Source organism: Helianthus annuus, chromosome 4 (genome assembly GCF_002127325.2).
Source record: "Helianthus annuus cultivar XRQ/B chromosome 4, HanXRQr2.0-SUNRISE, whole genome shotgun sequence".
NCBI lineage: Eukaryota > Viridiplantae > Streptophyta > Magnoliopsida > Asterales > Asteraceae > Helianthus > Helianthus annuus.
In genome coordinates, this window is record NC_035436.2 from 183,227,105 (window position 1) to 183,247,367 (window position 20,263).

General features: G+C 36.9%; 2 protein-coding genes and 1 long non-coding RNA gene across 4 annotated transcripts; 1 reads left to right on the forward strand and 2 right to left on the reverse strand.

Annotated features, from left to right (window-relative positions):
* Window positions 1-1,559: 1,559 nt before the first annotated feature.
* Window positions 1,560-5,043, reverse strand: LOC110937297 (vacuolar protein sorting-associated protein 32 homolog 2). 2 transcript variants are annotated; one of them, XM_022179694.2, is made up of 8 exons: window positions 4,892-5,043; window positions 4,635-4,751; window positions 3,834-3,933; window positions 3,273-3,358; window positions 3,076-3,167; window positions 2,443-2,557; window positions 2,174-2,368; window positions 1,560-1,774 (listed from the first exon to the last, which is right to left on the reverse strand). In XM_022179694.2, exons 2-7 carry the CDS (start codon window positions 4,704-4,706, stop codon window positions 2,177-2,179), a joined length of 657 nt encoding a protein of 218 aa, XP_022035386.1. In that variant the 5' UTR covers window positions 4,707-4,751; window positions 4,892-5,043; the 3' UTR covers window positions 1,560-1,774; window positions 2,174-2,176. The 2 variants fall into 2 exon arrangements, with proteins under 2 accessions (XP_022035386.1, XP_022035385.1); XM_022179693.2 differs by having other exon boundaries at window positions 4,635-4,800; window positions 4,892-5,033.
* An 11,264-nt stretch (window positions 5,044-16,307) lies between these two features.
* Window positions 16,308-16,980, forward strand: LOC110937296. Its single transcript, XR_004890635.1, has 2 exons — window positions 16,308-16,653; window positions 16,739-16,980. It is a non-coding gene; the product is annotated as an uncharacterized LOC110937296 (long non-coding RNA).
* A 1,349-nt stretch (window positions 16,981-18,329) lies between these two features.
* LOC110937295 (protein YLS3) lies at window positions 18,330-19,340 on the reverse strand. Its single transcript, XM_022179692.2, has 2 exons — window positions 18,793-19,340; window positions 18,330-18,688 (listed from the first exon to the last, which is right to left on the reverse strand). Exons 1-2 carry the CDS (start codon window positions 19,139-19,141, stop codon window positions 18,441-18,443), a joined length of 597 nt encoding a protein of 198 aa, XP_022035384.1. The 5' UTR covers window positions 19,142-19,340; the 3' UTR covers window positions 18,330-18,440.
* Window positions 19,341-20,263: the final 923 nt, after the last annotated feature.

Here is a 20,263-nt window from a genome sequence, read left to right on the forward strand (position 1 = left end):
ACCACTGCCGTCCTCTTTTCCCTTCCCAACAGTAAAAACAAAATCCCTTCACCCCATCGGCAACACCACTCCTCACTCTCGTATTCTCATCACAACGTAAGTTCACCTGTATACTAAAATGATATTCAAATTACCTTTTTTTCTTCTTTATGTGAAACTAAATCAAATCCATTCCGTTCAAAATTAAATTCGAAGGAAACCAAATTATTTTAAATCCGTAAACTAAATTAAGTAAATTCCATTCATAATTGAATTTTGAGTAAAGTACCAGATAGTCCCTATGGTATTCTAAATTTTTGGATTTGGTCCCTGACTTTTCAAAAATACATGGATGGTCCCTATGCTTTGCAACGAGCCTTGTGGTTTGCATTTTGTAACACATTTAGTCCGGACCTCCTGAAACCTGTATATTTGTTGGTTGGGGGACTAAATGCGTTAAAAAATACAAATCACAAGGACTATCCGTGTACTTTTGAAAAACTAGAAACCAAATCCAAAAATTTGAAAAACCACAAGGACTATCCATGTAGTTTACTCTTGATTTTTTTATTAACCAAACCCAATTCATGAATAGAAACTAGTGGTATCGATGAGGTGGTGAACAAAAACCTATTTACTTTAGGGCATGTTTGGCTAAGCTTTTTGAAACAACTTATTGACTTATTGGCTTTTTGGAAAAGTAAGTATGGAGTGACTTATTGACTTATTGGCTTTTTCCCCTCACATACACTCTGATTGCCAAACATCATTTTGGAGCTTATAACTTTTTAAAAAGCCAATAAGTCAATAAATTGTTTCAAAAAGCTTAGCTAAACATGCCCGGGCGAGGTAGTGGTAGTTGTCGGTGATGGTGTCTCTCGCTGGAGAAGAAGGGCGATGATATGTAGCTCTTGAATTGTTATATCACCTACCGGATCTAAACAGAGCTCACATATATAATCTGAACCTGCAAACTGGAACAATTAAGTCGGGTCGTCTTGGTCGCCAAAACCTTTGGTCACCGGAAAATGAGGCTGTTCATCGGTGCGGTGGATGGTGGTTGTCGACTATTTGTTGAAGAAGATCTGAGCAAACCAGATAAGAAAGAATGGTGGGGTTGGGGGGTTGGTATTAGGTTTTCAATATAAAGGGTAGTTTTGTCATTTCACATTCACTTAACACCAAAAACTAACCACCAACGTCAGGAACCATGGCTATAATTCTAGACGTGTGGGGATCACAGGTGTAAATGAAACAACTTACATATGCTATCCGATCATTTTTCTTTTAAAGTTATTATTACCTTTTTCTTTTTTATAAAGACTTTGTAATCGTGTTTAATGTATTTATTTTTTTGTGTGTGACATAAATTTTTCCGGTCGACGTTTTGACGTGCTTATTTTTATGTACGTTTTCAGTTGGTTTACGTTTAACATAATTTTTTTATAAAACGTTGCGGCAACGCGCGGGGCAATTTACTAGTTATATACATAAACAAACAGTCAAAATAATTTGTTCATATATATATATTTTTTTAATTTTAGACAAGATGAGTGAGAAATATGCTTGAGAACTATGTGTAGGTAAGAAATGTAAGAAGTTGTGTTCAATGGACCTTTATGATCTTAAAGTATAATACAACACTCAAATCTTTCACTTACATGCTCCAGACTCTCCAACTTTATATTTATTTATTATTAGTCTACAATCACAACTGTACAAGATATAACTGAACACATTTCTTCTGTTTCTCATGGTGTTTCGAGTAAAACTCCAGCCATCCGCAAATAGACCTCTGTTGCCATTGAAAGAGATAAATCACTAATACTTAACACTCACCATTTTGACTCGTTTACGCACGCATGAGTCAGTTTTTGTTGGGCCTTATCTCAAATTAAAAAGTTTCGCTAAAAAGGAACGGTCAAGTGGGTCACAGGTCGAAAGTCATCCAATGTCTATTTTTAGTGTATAAAGCCTTCTGAATCGATTTATTCAAGAATTCAGATTCTCATTGTAAAAAAATATTTTTGTGATCATAACTAACGCCATTATGAAATCTTGGAAATGATAATAATAAAAAGTGTTTGTGGGTCAACCTGACCCGCACTAAAAACAACCCGTTTCAACCTGTGACCTGTTTTGACACGTTAACCAACCTGCCCATGTTTCCACCTTAATCGACAAGGCAACTAACCTTTTAAAGTGCCATTTCTGCTTGCAACGCAGCAAGTTCATCTTCCTCAGCAGTGTTTTGGCGAGGTGCTGGACGTGTTGGTTGCTTGCCAGCTGGCACGTGCACTGGAGCAGCAGGGGCGGTTGTGGCAGGTTGAAGAAGCTGTTCCTCCAACTCAGCTCCTTCTAGTTCCTCAAGTTCAGCTTCCAGTTCATCCTGTTTGGAAAAAAAAACCTATTTGATATGTTTCTTCTTCAATTGTAGGTTTTATGACTTTTTTTTAGTTGTACCTCATCAAAATCAGCAGCGGCACCCATTGGTGTTGCCAATGCCTCCTGAATTAGCTTCATATTTTCAGTTTGTTCGTTTATCTCATCCATGGTCTTGTCAACGTCGTCAATATTTCTGCGGCATGATAATTTTTATATATAATAAATTTCAAAGAAAAAGAAGAAAGTCAACTGTGTCGATGGAAGCTAATCTGTGAGGCTAATGAAATAAGAATGCCTCATGCATGTTACCGAAAAATGTTTCAGCAAAAGCTTTTATAATATCTGTGGAGCATAATCTCTCATCATCACACTTGGATGTTACAAACTTACAATCAATTATATCAACTGCCATGAGCAAGGTGGCAATTTCGATCCATTTACCTATGAATGGGCGAGATTTGGGTTTATTTTTCTATTTTATATCTAACTGGTCAAACTAGTTAAGCCAAAAGATTTTAACTACAGAAGAAAACAGGTCAAACGGGTTGAAAACCATCATAAGCGTTTGAAAATGCATAAAAAACTCCTAAATCGCTATACTAAAAAAGTTGCATTATTTCAAGTATGAGCAAACATACAAGGGTTATCGCTTTTTAACCTCATAGTATAACTGTTAAAGCTTAATTTTGAAGATAAGCAGACGGTACTTACGTTGCCTTCTGCATGGCCTTCATTGCTGATGCACCAGTTCTCAACGCATCAACAGTCTCTGTGGTAGCTTTTGCACCTTCTAGCATGATCATCTGATATTCGGTTTTTTCGAATATTATTAGTGTTACAAATTTTGTACATACACAATCCATAAAAATTCATATTAATTTGACATCACTTAATAAAATAAAATTCACCTGGTCATGAATACGTAACTGGAAGTTCCCCAGCTGTTCAATTTGCTGTTCATAGAGTTTCTTCCTCTTTAAGCATTGTATTGCCGCTGTATAACATTCAAAAATATAATAAAGATATCAAATTCAACACTTCAATAAGTTTTTTTTATATGGTAAATGACTAAGATATTATTCTATAACAGTGTTATCTGCAGCAAAATGAACAAAAAGTACACAAACAGGTCACATGCATCGTTCCTCTCTGTGTGAATCATATAATCGTGCAACATAAAGATTAATAAAGCAACTTATTGCTTTGTGTATAAAGAATTTTATTGTCGCTGAATAGCATTCAAAATTTTAACAAAACAAAAAAATCAACAGTTCCATAGATTTTTTTATCTGTTAAACGAAAAAGATATTTTTCTACAAACGCTCTTTTCTGCAGCAAAATGAAATCAAAGTACACAAACAGATCGCATGCATCATTCCTCTTTGTAAAAAATTATGTGAACCATAATCGTGCAACAGAAAGACTTATTGCTTTGTGTATAAAAAAGATTCAATAAAATCTGATTATACCCCTTTTGTTCTTTGCTTTAGTATAGTCCTTGGCTTTCTCCACCTCTGCAGAAGCCTTCTTTATAAGCACTTTCTCTTTCTTTTCCAGCATTTCAAGTGTCTACAAAAGAACAAGATGTGACAAACGTCTAAATATGCACCATACACATTCCTTAAAGGAAGAAGGATAATCATCAAAATCTTCCCTTTCTTTTATAATACAATACATGGGTTCTTAGTTAACCGAATCTCAACTGTTACATGTTGTTAGTGTCGATTGATGATTTAGTTAATGTTTGAATTCAACGGTTGACGTTGTGACGGAACGCATATTCTATCAGGAAATATAGTATCATTTATCAACCGATAGTCAAAGTCATGTTTGCTATCCTGTACTACGTTGATATTACAACTAGCAAATTCACAATCCTATCCCTCGGTTCCGGAACCACAAAAAATAAAAAAATAAAAAAATAAAATAAAAAAATAAGAAAAAAAAAAATCTAAGCATATAACAATATTATATACTAAGGAAATTCCATTAAACATGTAACAAAATACTACAAAGACTATAACCCTAAGTCAAAAAATACATACAGATTACACATGCATCAACACTTTCTCAATGGTAAGAGATCCAAGTTAATTAACAATTTATACCAAAATCAAAATAAATTAAGCAATTGGATCAGAATATTCAGGATAAATTCCATTAAATCAGGTAACAAAATACTAGAAACTAATCAATATAGTTTAAATCATAGAAATAACAGAAAAAGGACTACAAATATATCTAATTTATATTTGAAAAACAATTTATACCTCGTTTAATTTGTCTAATGATGTTACGGCATTAGGTTCTTGCTTAGGTTTTCCAAAAACTCGAGTAAACATGATTACTTGCTTCGGTTGAATCAACAGAGTGACGATCTTCAATTCCTATAAAGGTAATTAATGGAATTAGATCTACGATCGCCGAACTGAAACCCTATTAAAAACGCCCAAATTTGATCATTAAATATACATGTATATGTAAATTCAGTAGATAGAAGCAAATTTCAATTATCTCAACAGATTACCTTAAATCGTTTACGAATTGCAGTTGAATAGATTGATATGATCAGAGGAACAAAGAAGAAGCAAACGAAATCGATTAGTTTGACATGCCGTTAAAGGAAAAGTATAAAGGTAGGGATGTGGTGCGGGTCACGATCTTGAACAAAACCGACCCGATTCTAATGGTCAAAGTCATAAGCCAATTGTCAAAATTAATTATATATATATATGAATCCCATTAAGTCTAACTACCTTTCAAATGAATCTCTACCATTGGATCTTGCTGAAATCAAATCCTGACCGTTTAAACTCAGATTTTCAACTGCTAGAATGGCAGTTCACGACAGTTTCCTAAGCTCCATATTTTCCTGACCATGTTCTCCACAAATCACGCCTACAAATGTTTCCCAACCAGTTACAGGCAGTTACAGCCCCCATATTTTCCTCCCACTTCGCGGATAACTTCATATGCAACCTACGCTCATCATAATCCTTCCTTTTGTAGCAAAAATTGTGTTCGATCACCTTCATCCTCACTCTTATTTCATACACAAAGCCCTAATATTTTTCTTCCTTCTCGAATTCACATCTAAATTGGTGAAATCAGAAGGTTCGTCCGTGTGATCACAATGCATTTAACACAAAAGAAGAGACGGATGTGAAATCAAGCAACGAAGAACATATATTACATGATAGAGGGTGGCCCAAATTTTGTTTAGGGTTTTCAGCAGGTGAACGCTCCACCATAAATCGTACTCCATTGTTGGAAAGTATTAGGTGAACGCTTCAATCAAACGTGTTTTGGATGAGGTTATGAAGGTGAAAAGGCAAATTAGACATCTGTGGAACCCAATTCGAGGTTCGTTTTACCTTTGTTTTTCATTATTTTTGATTATCTGTTAATTAGAAAGCTTATAATCGGTAGAATTTGACTCAAGTTGGATGATAGGTGATGTCACGGCCCCCGACCTGGTTTGACCCGTCTCAGGAGCCGCGGGACAGGAATCCTGTGGTATTTTAATTTAGGCGACAGCGGAAGACTTTTTAAAACAGGATCTTTTCAATATTTCGAACTGCCCGTTTACATAATTTAGAGATATAATCCCATAATTTACATTAAGCTGATTTCACAGGGAAATCTTTATTCAAAACATGTTTCTTTATTTATTTACATTGAGCCACTTTTCTAAGCTGGTAGTGCTTCACGACACTTTTCTTTGCTCACAACAGATCACCTGAAACATGTTTGAAAAAGGTTTTGTCAGCGGGGAAATACTGAGTGAATCATTCATTTTACTAAAACGACACATTTGTTATAATTTACAGTATTAAGAGCGATTACAATGTTTCTGATATCAAACCAACTACCCACGGTACTTTATCACTCGACCCACTGGCCCACCTGTCCAGTGGTGTCTGTGATTATGGTCATATCACCCATTGGCTGCCCCAATGTTGAAGATTATCAAGTAATGTATACAAAACCCCACATACCGGCTGTAACTTGGTGATTACAAAGACTTAATCCCTGTAATTATAATTTTGAAAATAACTTGGAGTTTTGTAAAACAGTTGATAAAAAGAGAATGACTCACATTGCAGATTTAACGAGCAGAGTATAAGCTTTACTGATTAGGCTTTTAACCTAATTTAAATAACAATGCACACACAAACGGGGTTAGTAACTAATTCAGCAGTTACGTCAATTCACGAGATTAAACCCTCACAACGAAGTTCTGCCTCGTTGTAAGTATTTTAACCCCCGGTTACGTATTAGATAAGCTACCCGATTGACTTAGTGCTCCGTAACGGTTGTCGACGATTAACAAAGTGCAATACTTAACAATTCAGCGGATTCACAACGAATGATAGAGTATAGTCCGAGTTCGAACAGCACTCAAACATTCAAGTCAAAATCACGATGAATAACAAAGTATAAACTCAATTTGAGCGGCACTTAAACAATCGTTGGATAGTTTCGATCGATCGGACGTTGAATCGTAATAGCGATCGAGTTATTACCCTGATTGCGGCAGCGTTTCGAGATTAGTGTGTGTGTTGTGAACTGTTTCTGTTATAACTTAACGTAGGCTTGGAATTTGATCGTCGAACAATAAACAGAATGCAAGTGCCAAACCCACCCTTATATACTGAAATTATGCACCCTCCGCGTGTCGCGAATGAGTGCGCGACATCTGTCGCGTGTCGCGGGGCAAGTCCCTATGGCCTAGGGTAGCCTTGTCGTGGGTATAGGCCTGCTGAGTTGTTGATTTGAAATTTCAGAATTTAGACAACGAGTTTCGAAGGATAATTATCAGTTAGGGTTTCACCCCCTTGAGTTTTAGGGGCCCTGATCCTGATTCCGATTGTTATGAAAATTTTAGGGTTAGTGTAGAATTGCTTGGGTTTCTCAATTAGGGTTTCCTTAATAGATAATTAATTTACTAAGTATTAATTTTAGTGAGAGTTGTTACATCCTCCCCACCTTAAGAAAAATCTCGTCCTCGAGATTCATTGAAATAGATGAGGGTATTTCTGCTTCATTTTTTATTCTAGCTCCCAAGTGTACTCTGGTCCTCTCTTTGAATCCCATTTGACTTTGACTAGCACTAGTCGCTTGTGTTTGAGAAACTTGACTTTCTTGTCTTCTATTTGCAGTGGTTTCTCTACGAATTTTAACTTTTCATTTACCTCCACATCTTGAAGAGGTACTACCAGGGATTCGTCTGATAAACATTTCTTGAGATTGGATACATGAAATACATCATGTACTCCAGCTAGTTCTTCTGGTAGTTGTAAGCGATAAGCAACTGGTCCTATTCGTTGTATTACTGAAAATGGTCCTACGTATCTTGGACTTAGCTTTCCTTTTTACCAAATCGTACTACTCCTTTCCAAGGAGAAACTTTTAAAAGTACTTTGTCTCCGACTTGAAATTCTAACGGCTTACGGCGATTGTCTGCATAGCTTTTCTGACGATCTCGGGCCGTTTTCAGTTTTTCCTTGATCTGAGTTATTTTGTCAGTGGTTTCTTGCACAATTTCTGGACCTGATAATTGACTTTCTCCTATTTCTGCCCAACAAACTGGGGTTCTGCACTTGCGTCCATACAGTGCTTCGAATGGAGCAGCTTCGATGCTTGAATGATAACTATTGTTATAGGAGAATTCAATTAAGGGTAAGTGACTATCCCAATTACCACCAAAATCAATTACACATGCTCGAAGCATGTCTTCCAAGGTTTGTATTGTTCTTTCACTTTGTCCATCTGTTTGAGGATGATATGCCGTACTCAAATTTAGTCGGGTTCCCATTGCTTTCTGGAAACTGGTCCAGAAATGGGAAGTAAAACGACTATCTCTATCTGACACAATGGAGAGTGGGACTCCATGTAAAGATACTACTTCATCTACGTACAACTTGGCTAACCTTTCCATACTAAAGGTTTCCTTTATTGGTAGAAAATGAGCTGATTTGGTTAATCGATCCACAATTACCCAAATTGCATCATTACCTTTTCTGGTCTTGGGTAACTTAGTAACAAAATCCATTGTTATGAGTTCCCATTTCCATACAGGCATTTCTAACTGTTGTAGCAATCCTGAAGGTTTCTGGTGTTCAGCCTTAACTTGTGAACAAGTAAGAGATTTAGATACGTATTCAGCTATATCCTTTTTCATTCCTAACCACCAGAAATTATTTCTTAAATCTTGATACATCTTATTGTTTCCTGGATGTACAGTGTACCTAGATTTATGAGCTTCTTCTAAAATCTTATTTCTTAATTCTCCCTGCTTAGGTACCCAAATTCGTTTCTTGTGGAATCTCCAAATTCCATCCTTTCCTTGCTCTAATTCCTTTAGGTAACCTTTTTCATTCCTTCAGAATCGTCCTTGATTGCTGTTTCCTGAACGTTCTTCAATTGTTTCATTAAATCTATTTGTAGATTTAATCTAAGGGCACTGACTCGCTTTTGCTTCTCCTGTTACTTACGACTTAAGGCATCTGCGACTACGTTTGCCTTTCCTTCGTGATATTGAATATCGCAGTCGTAATCGCTTAGGATTTCCATCCACCTTCTTTGCCTCATATTTAACTCTTTTTGCCCAAATATGTATCTTAAACTTTTATGATCTGTATAAACAGTAAACTTACTTCCATACAGATAATGTCTCCAAATTTTAAGGGCAAAAATTATGGCTCCTAATTCTAAGTCGTGCGTTGTATAATTTTCTTCGTGCTTCTTCAACTGCATAGAGGCATACGCAATTACCTTTTTGCGCTGCATCAACACACATCCGAATCCTAATTTTGAAGCATCACAATATACTTCAAAGTCTTCTGTTCCTTCGGGTAAAGCTAAAATTGGAGCATTTGTCAATCTGTGCTTTAGAATCTTAAAAGCTTCTTCTTGTCTATGTCCCCATTCAAACTTAACTGCTTTACAAGTTAGCTTAGTTAAAGGCACAGCTATCTTAGAGTAATCCTTAATAAATCGTCTATAGTATCTAGCTAAGCCTAGAAAACTTCTAATCTCCATAGCTGTTTGCGGGACCTTCCATTTAGTGATTGCTTCTATTTTGGCAGGATCTACGTGAATTCCTTCGTGATTCACCAGGTGACCTAAAAATTGTACTTCCTGCAGCCAGAATTCACACTTCGAGAATTTGGCATAAAGCTTTTCCTTTCTTAACAAAGTTAAGAGTGCATGCAGGTGCTTGCAATGTTCTTCCTGACTTTTGGAATAAATAAGTATATCGTCGATGAATACGATTACAAATTTATCCAAGTATGGTTTACAGATTCGATTCATCATGTCCATGAATGCTGCGGGTGCATTCGTTAATCCAAAAGGCATGACTGTAAACTCATAATGGCCATACCTAGTTCTGAAAGCAGTTTTAGGTATGTCTTCTTCTTGTACTTTCAATTGATGATATCCGGAGCGCAAGTCTATCTTAGAGAAATATCTAGCGCCTTGCAATTGATCGAAAAGATCATCAATCCTAGGTAATGCGTACCGATTCTTAATTGTAACCTTATTTAGTTCTCTATAATCGATACACATTCTCATTGATCCGTCTTTCTTTTTCACAAACAACACTGGTGCACCCCAAGGGGATGAACTAGGTTGTATAAATCCTTTGCTTAGTAATTCGTCTAATTGCTTTTTCAATTCTAGCATTTCGGTGGGTGCTAATCGATATGGTGCCTTGGCTATCGGTGTAGTACCCGAAATTAGATGAATTCTAAACTCTACTTCTCTTTCAGGTGGTAACCCAGGTAATTCTTCTGGAAAGACGTCTGGGTATTCTGAAACTATAGGGATGTCCTGGAGTTCCTTACTGTTGGCGTTAATGATTACAGAAATCATATACACTACTTCTTGTTTTCTTGAATAACTAGCCAACTTCATTACTGAAATGAATTTCAGTGGCTTTCGTGGTTTATCTCCTGTAATTAAAATTACTTCTCCTGTAGGGGTACGGATTTCTACGGAATTCTTATCACAAAGGATTCGAGCATGGTTGGCTACTAACCAATCCATTCCTAACACTACATCGAATTCGGCTAATTTCATAGGTAACATGTTTGCAGAAAACTTATGGCCTAGAAGTTCTATTTTTCCTTCTTGCAAAATCTTATTTATGTTAACAGAATTTCCATCTGCTGTTTCGACTGTAAAGATCTGCCTAAGGGTAGTTAAGGGTAAGTTAAGAGCTTGACAGAATGAAGTATTGATAAAACTTTGGTTTGCACCAGAGTCAAATAATACTTTTGCATAAACGTCGTGAACTAAAAACGTACCGGCTATGACGTCAGGAATCAGTTTGGCTTCCTGAGTAGTCAATTGAAATGCTCGGGCGTTCTTCTTGGTTGTTCCTTCAGCTGGTTTGCCTTTATTATCTGCGGCTTTAACCAATTTAGGACATTCGGCTTTGTAATGTCCTGTTTCTCCACAATTATAGCAGACTATGGTTTTCTTTTTGCAGTTTTCTTCACTATGTCCCACAGATTTGCAAAAATTGCAGGTTATATTGCATCTTCCGAAGTGTTTCCTTTTGCAATTTCTGCAGAACGGCGGGTTTGAGGATTGCCCTGTTCCTCTTCTTTTGAAACGGTTATCATTACCCGTACGAAATCCTTGGGTAATTTTCTGAGCTAATTCCTTCTTTCGATCTTCTTCTCTTGTGCGCACCAGTTCATCAGTTAGGGTATTAGCTAGTTCCACAGCATCGTCAATAGTGCGTGGTCTCGCAGCTTTAACGATGTTACGGATTTCTCCGATTAATCCCCAAATATAACGGGAAATAAGTACTGGTTCTGGCGAAGCCAGGGTAGGTACCACTCTCGCATATTCGAAGAATGTCGAAGTATATCCTCGACAGTCTACGCCTATCATACGATGACTTAGGAACTTGTTGGCCATTTGTTCCTTCTCGTATTCGGGACAGAATTTTCTTTCTATAAGACTCTTAAATTCTTCCCAGTTCATCGCATAGGCCACCCTCCTTCCTTTTGCTTGTAGCACTCTGTTCCACCATTCTAGCGCCCCTTCTTTGAATAGATTCGACGCATACATCACTTGATCTTCTTCAGCACATTTACTTATTGCAATTACTGCTTCGGTTTTCTCTAACCAACGCAGTGTTGCAGTTGCCCCTTCATTACCTGCAAATTCTGCTGGTTTACAGGCAAGAAATTCTTTGTAAGTGCAACCAGGCGTTGCAGCTTTCATTTTCTTAGGAAGTGGGGCTTGTCGTGGTTCCTGATTATCATGATTGCCGCCTCCATTTATGCTGTTACTGCCGTTATCTTCTGAAGTACGTTTACTAGGAATTAATTGTTGTGGTTCGGCAGGTTTTTGAGCAGCAGCCATAATTTCTGGAATAGCATTGGCTATCCCTTGAGCAACAATGTTCTCGATATCTTGCCTAGTCATATACTGGTTTTCCTGATTTTGCTCAGATTGATTTACTTCATTAACTGGTTCATTATTAGCGTTTTCCATCTGCTAATTAGTATGAATTATTAGTATCTAATTGTTGATAACAAAACAATCACACATAACACATAAAATCGTACAACACACATCTATAACCAAAATTGTCGATGCCTCGACTTCGATTTTGTTTTATAGATTATATATGCTTCCATACACTCTGTTTATCTTACAATGTTTTATTTCCCATCTTACAGAGTTAGATTTTACTACTACTGTTATTATACAAACATACTTTCCAACCCCCTATCTTTTGGTCCACTGGCAGTTTTAGTAGCGACGCTCCCTCTCGTCGTACTTCCAGGAGATTTTTTCCCCCATTTACCGGATCCTATTCCCTGTTCCTATCAGTTCTTCACCAAACTGTCGAAGTTCGGCTAAGTTTTCATAGCTCATTGGCGGATTGGGGATAGGTTCTGGATCAAACTGCGGGAGGAAGGAATAAGGACTGTTGATCATATTTTGGAATTGCCAGTCATTTGTCCACCATTCTTCCATCTGGACTAAAGGTCGTGTGTGGATTAGTGGGTCTGGAATAGCTGGTTCTAGGTTTATTGGGAGTTGAGCTGTGGCAGGGTAAGAGTAGAGATTATTGTTGACAGGTTCTATGACATCACAATTTGATAGTAGACGATCTATTTCGTCTTGAAATGTGATCTCCTCGGGTTGTTTAGAGCTCTCTCTGATCTCGATTCCCTTTTGCTTAATATCTTCCCTTATTTCTATCTCTGCTGGTTTGGAACTCTCTCCGGTCTCTATTTCTTTTCCTTTGCTCACAGGGTTTTCTATTTTAGGAAGTTTCCTAGTGGCTGGCTTTCTTCTGCGCACTTTCCTCCATCCTACATATCTTCTTTTCTTTTTAGGTTTTGCTTTTTCCAGCGGTGGAGCTTGGAATTCCAGAGGTTCCTCTATATCAGCAACATATCCAGTAAAGTCGTGGGAGACTTCAATTGGTACTGGGTAGAGGTTAAGATTCTGGAATGCTTCAGATAGCTCACTCATGCTGTGTAGCATATATGCAAAATGCACAAAAATGCTAAGTTAAAACTTTGGAACAAAGTTTAACAAATAAACATTGAAGTTTTATTGCACACTACTTTGTACAAAGGACAACAGGAAAGAGAACACACTCGGATTTATTTATTTATGGGTAGTAATTTTCTACTAGACCAGGCTTATTGATAGTTTAGAGGTTTGCATTTTCTGCTACGGTAGCTAGCATATAAAGATTTGCCCATTTTTCATCTAAATTGTCTTCCCAAGGTGGATTATTGCCTAATTCCTGGACTTCTGGATTAAATCTCACTTTCTTGATTTGAGGTTTCTTTTTCCCCTGACCCTTTCTAATAATCGAATTTCTTTTCTCTGGGGTAAGAGGATTTTCATAGTTTATCTTACGGACAAAAATCCCTTCTTCTAAATTGGCTGGATATTTGGAGGAAGAGGTTCCCTGTTCTTTAGGTGTACTATCTAATTTGTGGTAGATAGCGGAAATCTTTTGTTTACCCATACTGTAATTTTAACAAATAAATCAGTTAATAAAACATATATTCACAGAATAGCAATCAGAATTCCTAAGTATTTTCCAATTACTTAAATAGGCTTAAAACAATGAGCTTAAATCAGTAAGCTTAAAACAGTGGCTCTGATACCACCTTTTCCTGTCACGGCCCCCGACCCGGTTTGACCCGTCTCAGGAGCCGCGGGATAGGAATCCTGTGGTATTTTAATTTAGGCGACAGCGGAAGACTTTTTAAAACAGGATCTTTTCAATATTTCGAACTGCCCGTTTACATAATTTAGAGATATAATCCCATAATTTACATTAAGCTGATTTCACAGGGAAATCTTTATTCAAAACATGTTTCTTTATTTATTTACATTGAGTCACTTTTCTAAGCTGGTAGTGCTTCACGGCACTTTTCTTTGCTCACAACAGATCACCTGAAACATGTTTGAAAAAGGTTTTGTCAGCGGGGAAATACTGAGTGAATCATTCATTTTACTAAAACGACACATTTGTTATAATTTACAGTATTAAGAGCGATTACAATGTTTCTGATATCAAACCAACTACCCACGGTACTTTATCACTCGACCCACTGGCCCACCTGTCCAGTGGTGTCTGTGATTATGGTCATATCACCCATTGGCTGCCCCAATGTTGAAGATTATCAAGTAATGTATACAAAACCCCACATACCGGCTGTAACTTGGTGATTACAAAGACTTAATCCCTGTAATTATAATTTTGAAAATAACTTGGAGTTTTGTAAAACAGTTGATAAAAAGAGAATGACTCACATTGCAGATTTAACGAGCAGAGTATAAGCTTTACTGATTAGGCTTTTAACCTAATTTAAATAACAATGCACACACAAACGGGGTTAGTAACTAATTCAGCAGTTACGTCAATTCACGAGATTAAACCCTCACAACGATTAACAAAGTGCAATACTTAACAATTCAGCGGATTCACAACGAATGACAGAGTATAGTCCGAGTTCGAACAGCACTCAAACATTCAAGTCGAAATCACGATGAATAACAAAGTATAAACTCAATTTGAGCGGCACTTAAACAATCGTTGGATAGTTTCAATCGATCGGACGTTGCATCGTAATAGCGATCGAGTTATTACCCTGATTGCGGCAGCGTTTCGAGATTAGTGTGTGTGTTGTGAACTGTTTCTGTTATAACTTAACATAGGCTTGGAATTTGATCGTCGAACAATCAACAGAATGCAAGTGCCAAACCCACCCTTATATACTGAAATTATGCACCCCCGCGTGTCGCGAAGGAGTGCGCGACATCTGTCGCGTGTCGCGGGGCAAGTCCCTATGGCCTAGGGTAGCCTTGTCGTGGGTATAGGCCTGCTGAGTTGTTGATTTGAAATTTCAGAATTTAGACAACGAGTTTCGAAGGATAATTATCAGTTAGGGTTTAACCCCCTTGAGTTTTAGGGGCCCTGATCCTGATTCCGATTGTTATGAAAATTTTAGGGTTAGTGTAGAATTGCTTGGGTTTCTCAATTATGGTTTCCCCTTAATAGATAATTAATTTACTAAGTATTAATTTTAGTGAGAGTTGTTACAGGTGAAACTGTAAATTATCTTAGATTTTCAACCGGAATGAAATAATCGACGACCGGATTTATTTGCGTCACTGAAGAGATTCCTTTGGGTATGACAAAAAGATGCATACTTTAGGCGTCTCTGGAGGTCTATTTAAAGTTTTTACTTATTATTCGTTCATAGAAATTATTTTACTTGACATGTGATCACCCAAGAGTGGGAGGCAGAAGATTTATGTGGCTTCTTGGGGTATCCTGAAACAACAGAATTTTACTATATATTGCAGGGGTTATGTTTGATTCGTTGGAAGGAACAAGAATTTTGTAGCCAGACCCTTGCTGGTCCACACCCATGTGACTTTGAATGATGAAGCCAATACTTCTCTTTTACAGATCTGTGTAGGAATGGCCTCTGAAAAAGTAAACTCAACCTGTAGGTGTATCGGCCAGCTGAGACAACAATAGGTACGTGTCATTATTGATTAAGAAGTAAAAGAAATTACAATTATAAAAAAATAGACTATATTGTAGATCAAGAGCAATTATTATGTACATCGCATGCAAGCTTTACAACATAACAAGCTTTTCATTATAAATTACCATGACGTGCTGCTGCATATGTGATTGAAGTCATAGCGATGGAAGATATGAGAACAACTTTATATGGGTCATTAACTCCATCTGGAACCTTGAGACCAATAGCCGTTGAGTTAGTTTGGCCACCTAGCAATAGGAAACCACAGTGGAAGCAAGCATTTTCTTTCTCATGACTGGGATCCACCAGCTTGTACTTGTAAGTCACTGGAAAGCGTTCATATTTTCTTTTTTATTATTTGGTTACTTATCCTTTTTCGATTTTCATTTGAGGTGGCAATATGGGCAGGTCCAGTGGGTTGGGTTACGATTCAAAATGGGTGCAAGTTGAAGCAAGTCATTTTCTAGAGTTCAAGGCTTCAATCGAAATATGCTAAGCAGGGTTGAGTTAGTTAACCCACGCTTGCTTTTTGCCCATTATTTGATTCTTTTTTAAAAATAATTAAATGTGTTTTTTTAATAAAAAACATATACTGTACATCTTTTTGATGTTTTTATTTAAAAATTTTTTCAGCTTTATTGATGCCATGGAAAAATGTTATTATTCAGCTACCGTGACACAACTTAATAAAGTAAATAAGTTTGTCTCTTGTGTTGTTTGCAGCTGGTTGCCCAATTTACAAGCAAATGGTAGAGCTGCAAAATGCAAAATATAAACTGCAAATACACTTTTGGTTATAAACCAGAAAAAAAGGGGTCATTAGCTTTGAGTAAGGGTGTTATGGTAATCCAACTACCCATGTTTTTGAGGAACATATAAGGTATTGTTAATTCAGTGTTGGTTTTCTATTTTGTTTTCCCTTTGATAAAGTTTCGTTTTATTAAGAGAAACGCAGAATTGTGAGCTATGGTGCTTATAGTTTCGGACCATATACATCCAATCTGTCGTTGAAATCGATCCCATTAAGTCTAACTGTCGTTGAAATCGATCTAACGATCCCATTAAGTCTAACTGTCGTTGAAATCGATCTCCATGTTAGATCTCGGTAAAACTAAATCTCAACCTTTTAAACTCCTAATTTTAACCGGTTGTCGTAAACTCAATTTCATCCGTTATATCTTCACATTTCACATGGAGGATACTTTGAAAGATCAATCGTCTGTTTCTGTTTCTGGTGATTAGTTTTGCACTCTTTGTCGTAATTGCGCAGATTGAGATTGTTGTTTGTCGACTAAATTGCAAATTTGTTTTTTATACAGGAAACAAGAGAGGAGAATGGGCTAAACTTCTTTGGTATCCACTCCGATCAGCCACCAAATCCGAGGATGAAAAGTTTCTTGAATCCGTCCCGTCAACTGCTTCAATGTCTAGAAGGTTTATTTTGGTTCCAGTAACTATATTGTGTTTTATACGCTTGACTTTTCATTAGTTTATGCATCTGTTTGGCTATCTGTGTGCGTTGTTGCTTTAATTATCATTGGAGAAGGTTTAATTAGTTCTACTCTTTTTGTTAATAAAAGTGATGCTTTATGTTGATTAGTTACGTAAGTCTATCTGATTGATGTTTGAATTGCTTTCCTTGTGAAGGAAATTAAGATCATAGGTTTTCTATATCTCTGTAATGATGTGCTGTTCGATGTGTAATGTACAAGCTGCTCTTTGTTACTTTGTGCCTGATGGGGTGTCTCTGCACTCAAAAGAATTGAAACAATGGGCACATCAAAATAGGGGTGTTCACGGTCCGGTTTCGACGGTTTTTGAGTCAAACCGTGAACCAAACCGTTAGTAACCGAAACCATATTATTACAGTTAACTGTCCATATAATTTTGAGTTTTTGGTCTCTTTTTTCTTGTCTTCAATATTCTATGCTCTTGGTCCAGTTACAAATTATTGAAGGATCAACATTGAGCACTGAATACAGAGCCAATATGTGTCAAGTAGCATTGAAAACCCATAGGTTGATGCTATTATTTTTTTCTCTCTTTTCTCATTCCACGCCACATTTCTCATTTGTATCTCTCTGCTTTAATGATAGAGCACATCACCAAGTGATCCTACAAGGATTGCTTTTATTTTAAGTAGATATCTAAACACGTCCTTTAGATTGGGAAGAGGTACGTTTCTTTTATCCTTTAACATCACAATATTAAAAAGGTGTAATGCACGGGTATTAAAGCGTTGACGTTCGTTTTCTTTTATAAATTGAAGAATGTGTTTTTGTTTGTAATGTTGTTTAAATTTGTGTATACTTATTATTGATTATCTTTTTTTTACGTTGTTGAACGTAACCCGTCCACCGGACGGGTATTAAACTAGTTTTTGGTGGAATAACTTGATGTTTATTAGCCAAATAGTCTTTTGGTTTAATGGATTGGGTGATGGTTAATGCTTGGGATCTCTAGAGGTCTCAAGTTCGTTTGAAATCTGGCTTAAGGGGGGTTTTCAATAGTGATGGTTTCTTTCTTGTTGGTGTTCCTTGGTGAGTTAAACCTGGAACGTCAAAATCAGTATAGACGATTGACATCCCGTCTCAGAAAGATTCAATCGGGTATTGAAGTTAGTTCCAAACGCTATTAAAAAAACTTACCGTTTATCAAATTGCTTGGGGCTGGGGTAAAGTTAAAATGTGCTTCGATGGAAGTAATAAAAAAATAGATTTTCAAGGAGTTTTCACTCGAGTAACAAAAAACAAATTTATTAAGCTCCACTAAAACATATGAGACAACATTAATTGGTATGATAAACCAGATGTTATAATATCACTTTCAATTAAGACCACATGAGTTCTTTAATTTCTTTATAATACAAGTACAAATCATAACTAGATGGTTACCATTGCAAACAAAGTATTATGCAACTTAAAATCCATTTCAAATCGAAATGTAAATATTATTTAAATAACAATGATACACTCGATAATATACACAAACGTACAAATGTGATCAGAGATAATTAAAAAGTTACATAACAAAAGTTAAAGTTAATATGCACGACACGACTCCCATAAGTATTACTTCTTGTTTCAACCATGTTGTTCCCGTGCCAGTCGTACTACCACTCGGTCGTTTAGTACTTGCTCCAACACCACCGCCAGTTGACGCGTTAGCACTAGCCGTGGGGCTACTAGCCGAAGCACCACCACTAGAAGAGTGCCCATATTGATAGAAAACTTGTGCATCCGTTGAATTCGGAGCCAAATGAAGAAGTTCTGCATTGCATAAGGTGATGATTTTAGATACATATAAGTTATCTTTAGTTTAAGGGCATGATACCACATGCCCTTAAACTAAAGTCCTTTTGTTATATACTTACCAGGACATTTTGTAATATTGGCTGGGGTATGACAAACTGTAGGGAGGCCTAACGCGAGAGTGACATTGATCGTGAGGCCTAGATCCGGATCATTTCGATCTTTGACCACCACACACAAACATTTCTTGTTGGTGTTCAACACTTGTTTCAAGCCACTACAACAATCCGGTGTTGGAGACTTTGCGTTGCCTCCAACGTACGGCAAACAAGTGGCTAGTCCCGCTAATTGCTCAGCGCACTCTTCCTTGTCCTTTTCATTTGCACCCGATGTCACGTGACAGATCGACACAAGTGCCAAAAGTAGGAACCAAAACCATAATAATTGAACACTAATTCTTTGTAAACCCATTGGAATGAAAGGGGATAGAAGGTTGAAGCACTAGTGAAGTTTGGTTGAGACAAGAGTTGTGAGTTTAAATAGGGACATGGACATCAAGTCTCTCTCTCACACTAGCTTTTTCTAGAATAATATTGTCATGAGTATTTATTTATTTATTTCTTTATTTAGTTATTTATTTATATTTGCGAGTGGTGAGTTTGGTGCGAGCGAAGGTAGGGAGTATTATGAGCTCCATAAAAAGGGTGCAACGTGAAAAGTGACCGTGGAGTCGAAGCACTTCACCAACCCACTAAGGTTTGTGGTAGGACATGGTTACTTTTCAAGAGCTATTAGACACTACATGTTTTTTGTTTACTTTTTTGTTCTGTTACAAATGATGTCATGCTTTGTGGGATGACAGCCTCAAAAAATGATTTCGTGAAAATATCGTGAAAATGGCCGAAGAGTAAAGGTATAGGGTATGGGGATGGTGGTATGGGTCATGAATTGCTACTTAGGACCTGACAACCATGCTAGACCGTCCCCTTGTCTCATCTGCCGTGGTTCGGTTGGTTAAATTAAACCATGGCAACCACTGTTCACGTTTTCCATTTTCCGAAATTTTGAATGTTATGTGGTTTTATTGAGAAGAGACCATGAAGCTCAATGTGTATGTGGCGCAATGAAGCCTCTAAGGGATCCATTCCATATAATATAGCCTTACTTTTGATTTTGTTTTTGTTTTTGCTGTTGTTATTAATATTATTATCATTAAGGTTTTTAGTTTTTTTTTTTTTAATTTTCCGTATTAGTTGGGTTTTTTTATTGTTTCGGCTTAGTTGTTTTTTATTTACAAGAATGTTTTATGTTTTGGTATAAATTTAACTGTCAATATTTTACATCTACTTTTTGTTCGGTTTAACGGTATTGTCGTATCGCACGCGTCATAAATACCAATTCCTTATAAATTACAGAAAAAATACTGATCACCGTTCGCCCTACCCCCCGAGACTGATTATCGCCGAGCAAACCCAACTCTTGACAGAATTCAGCCGCAGACTACTAATAACTGTCCACCAACTCGGACGAATTTGATAGGTGTAGTATTTTCATTAGTTGTAATGAAGTTTAACGAATTTTCATTGATTATAC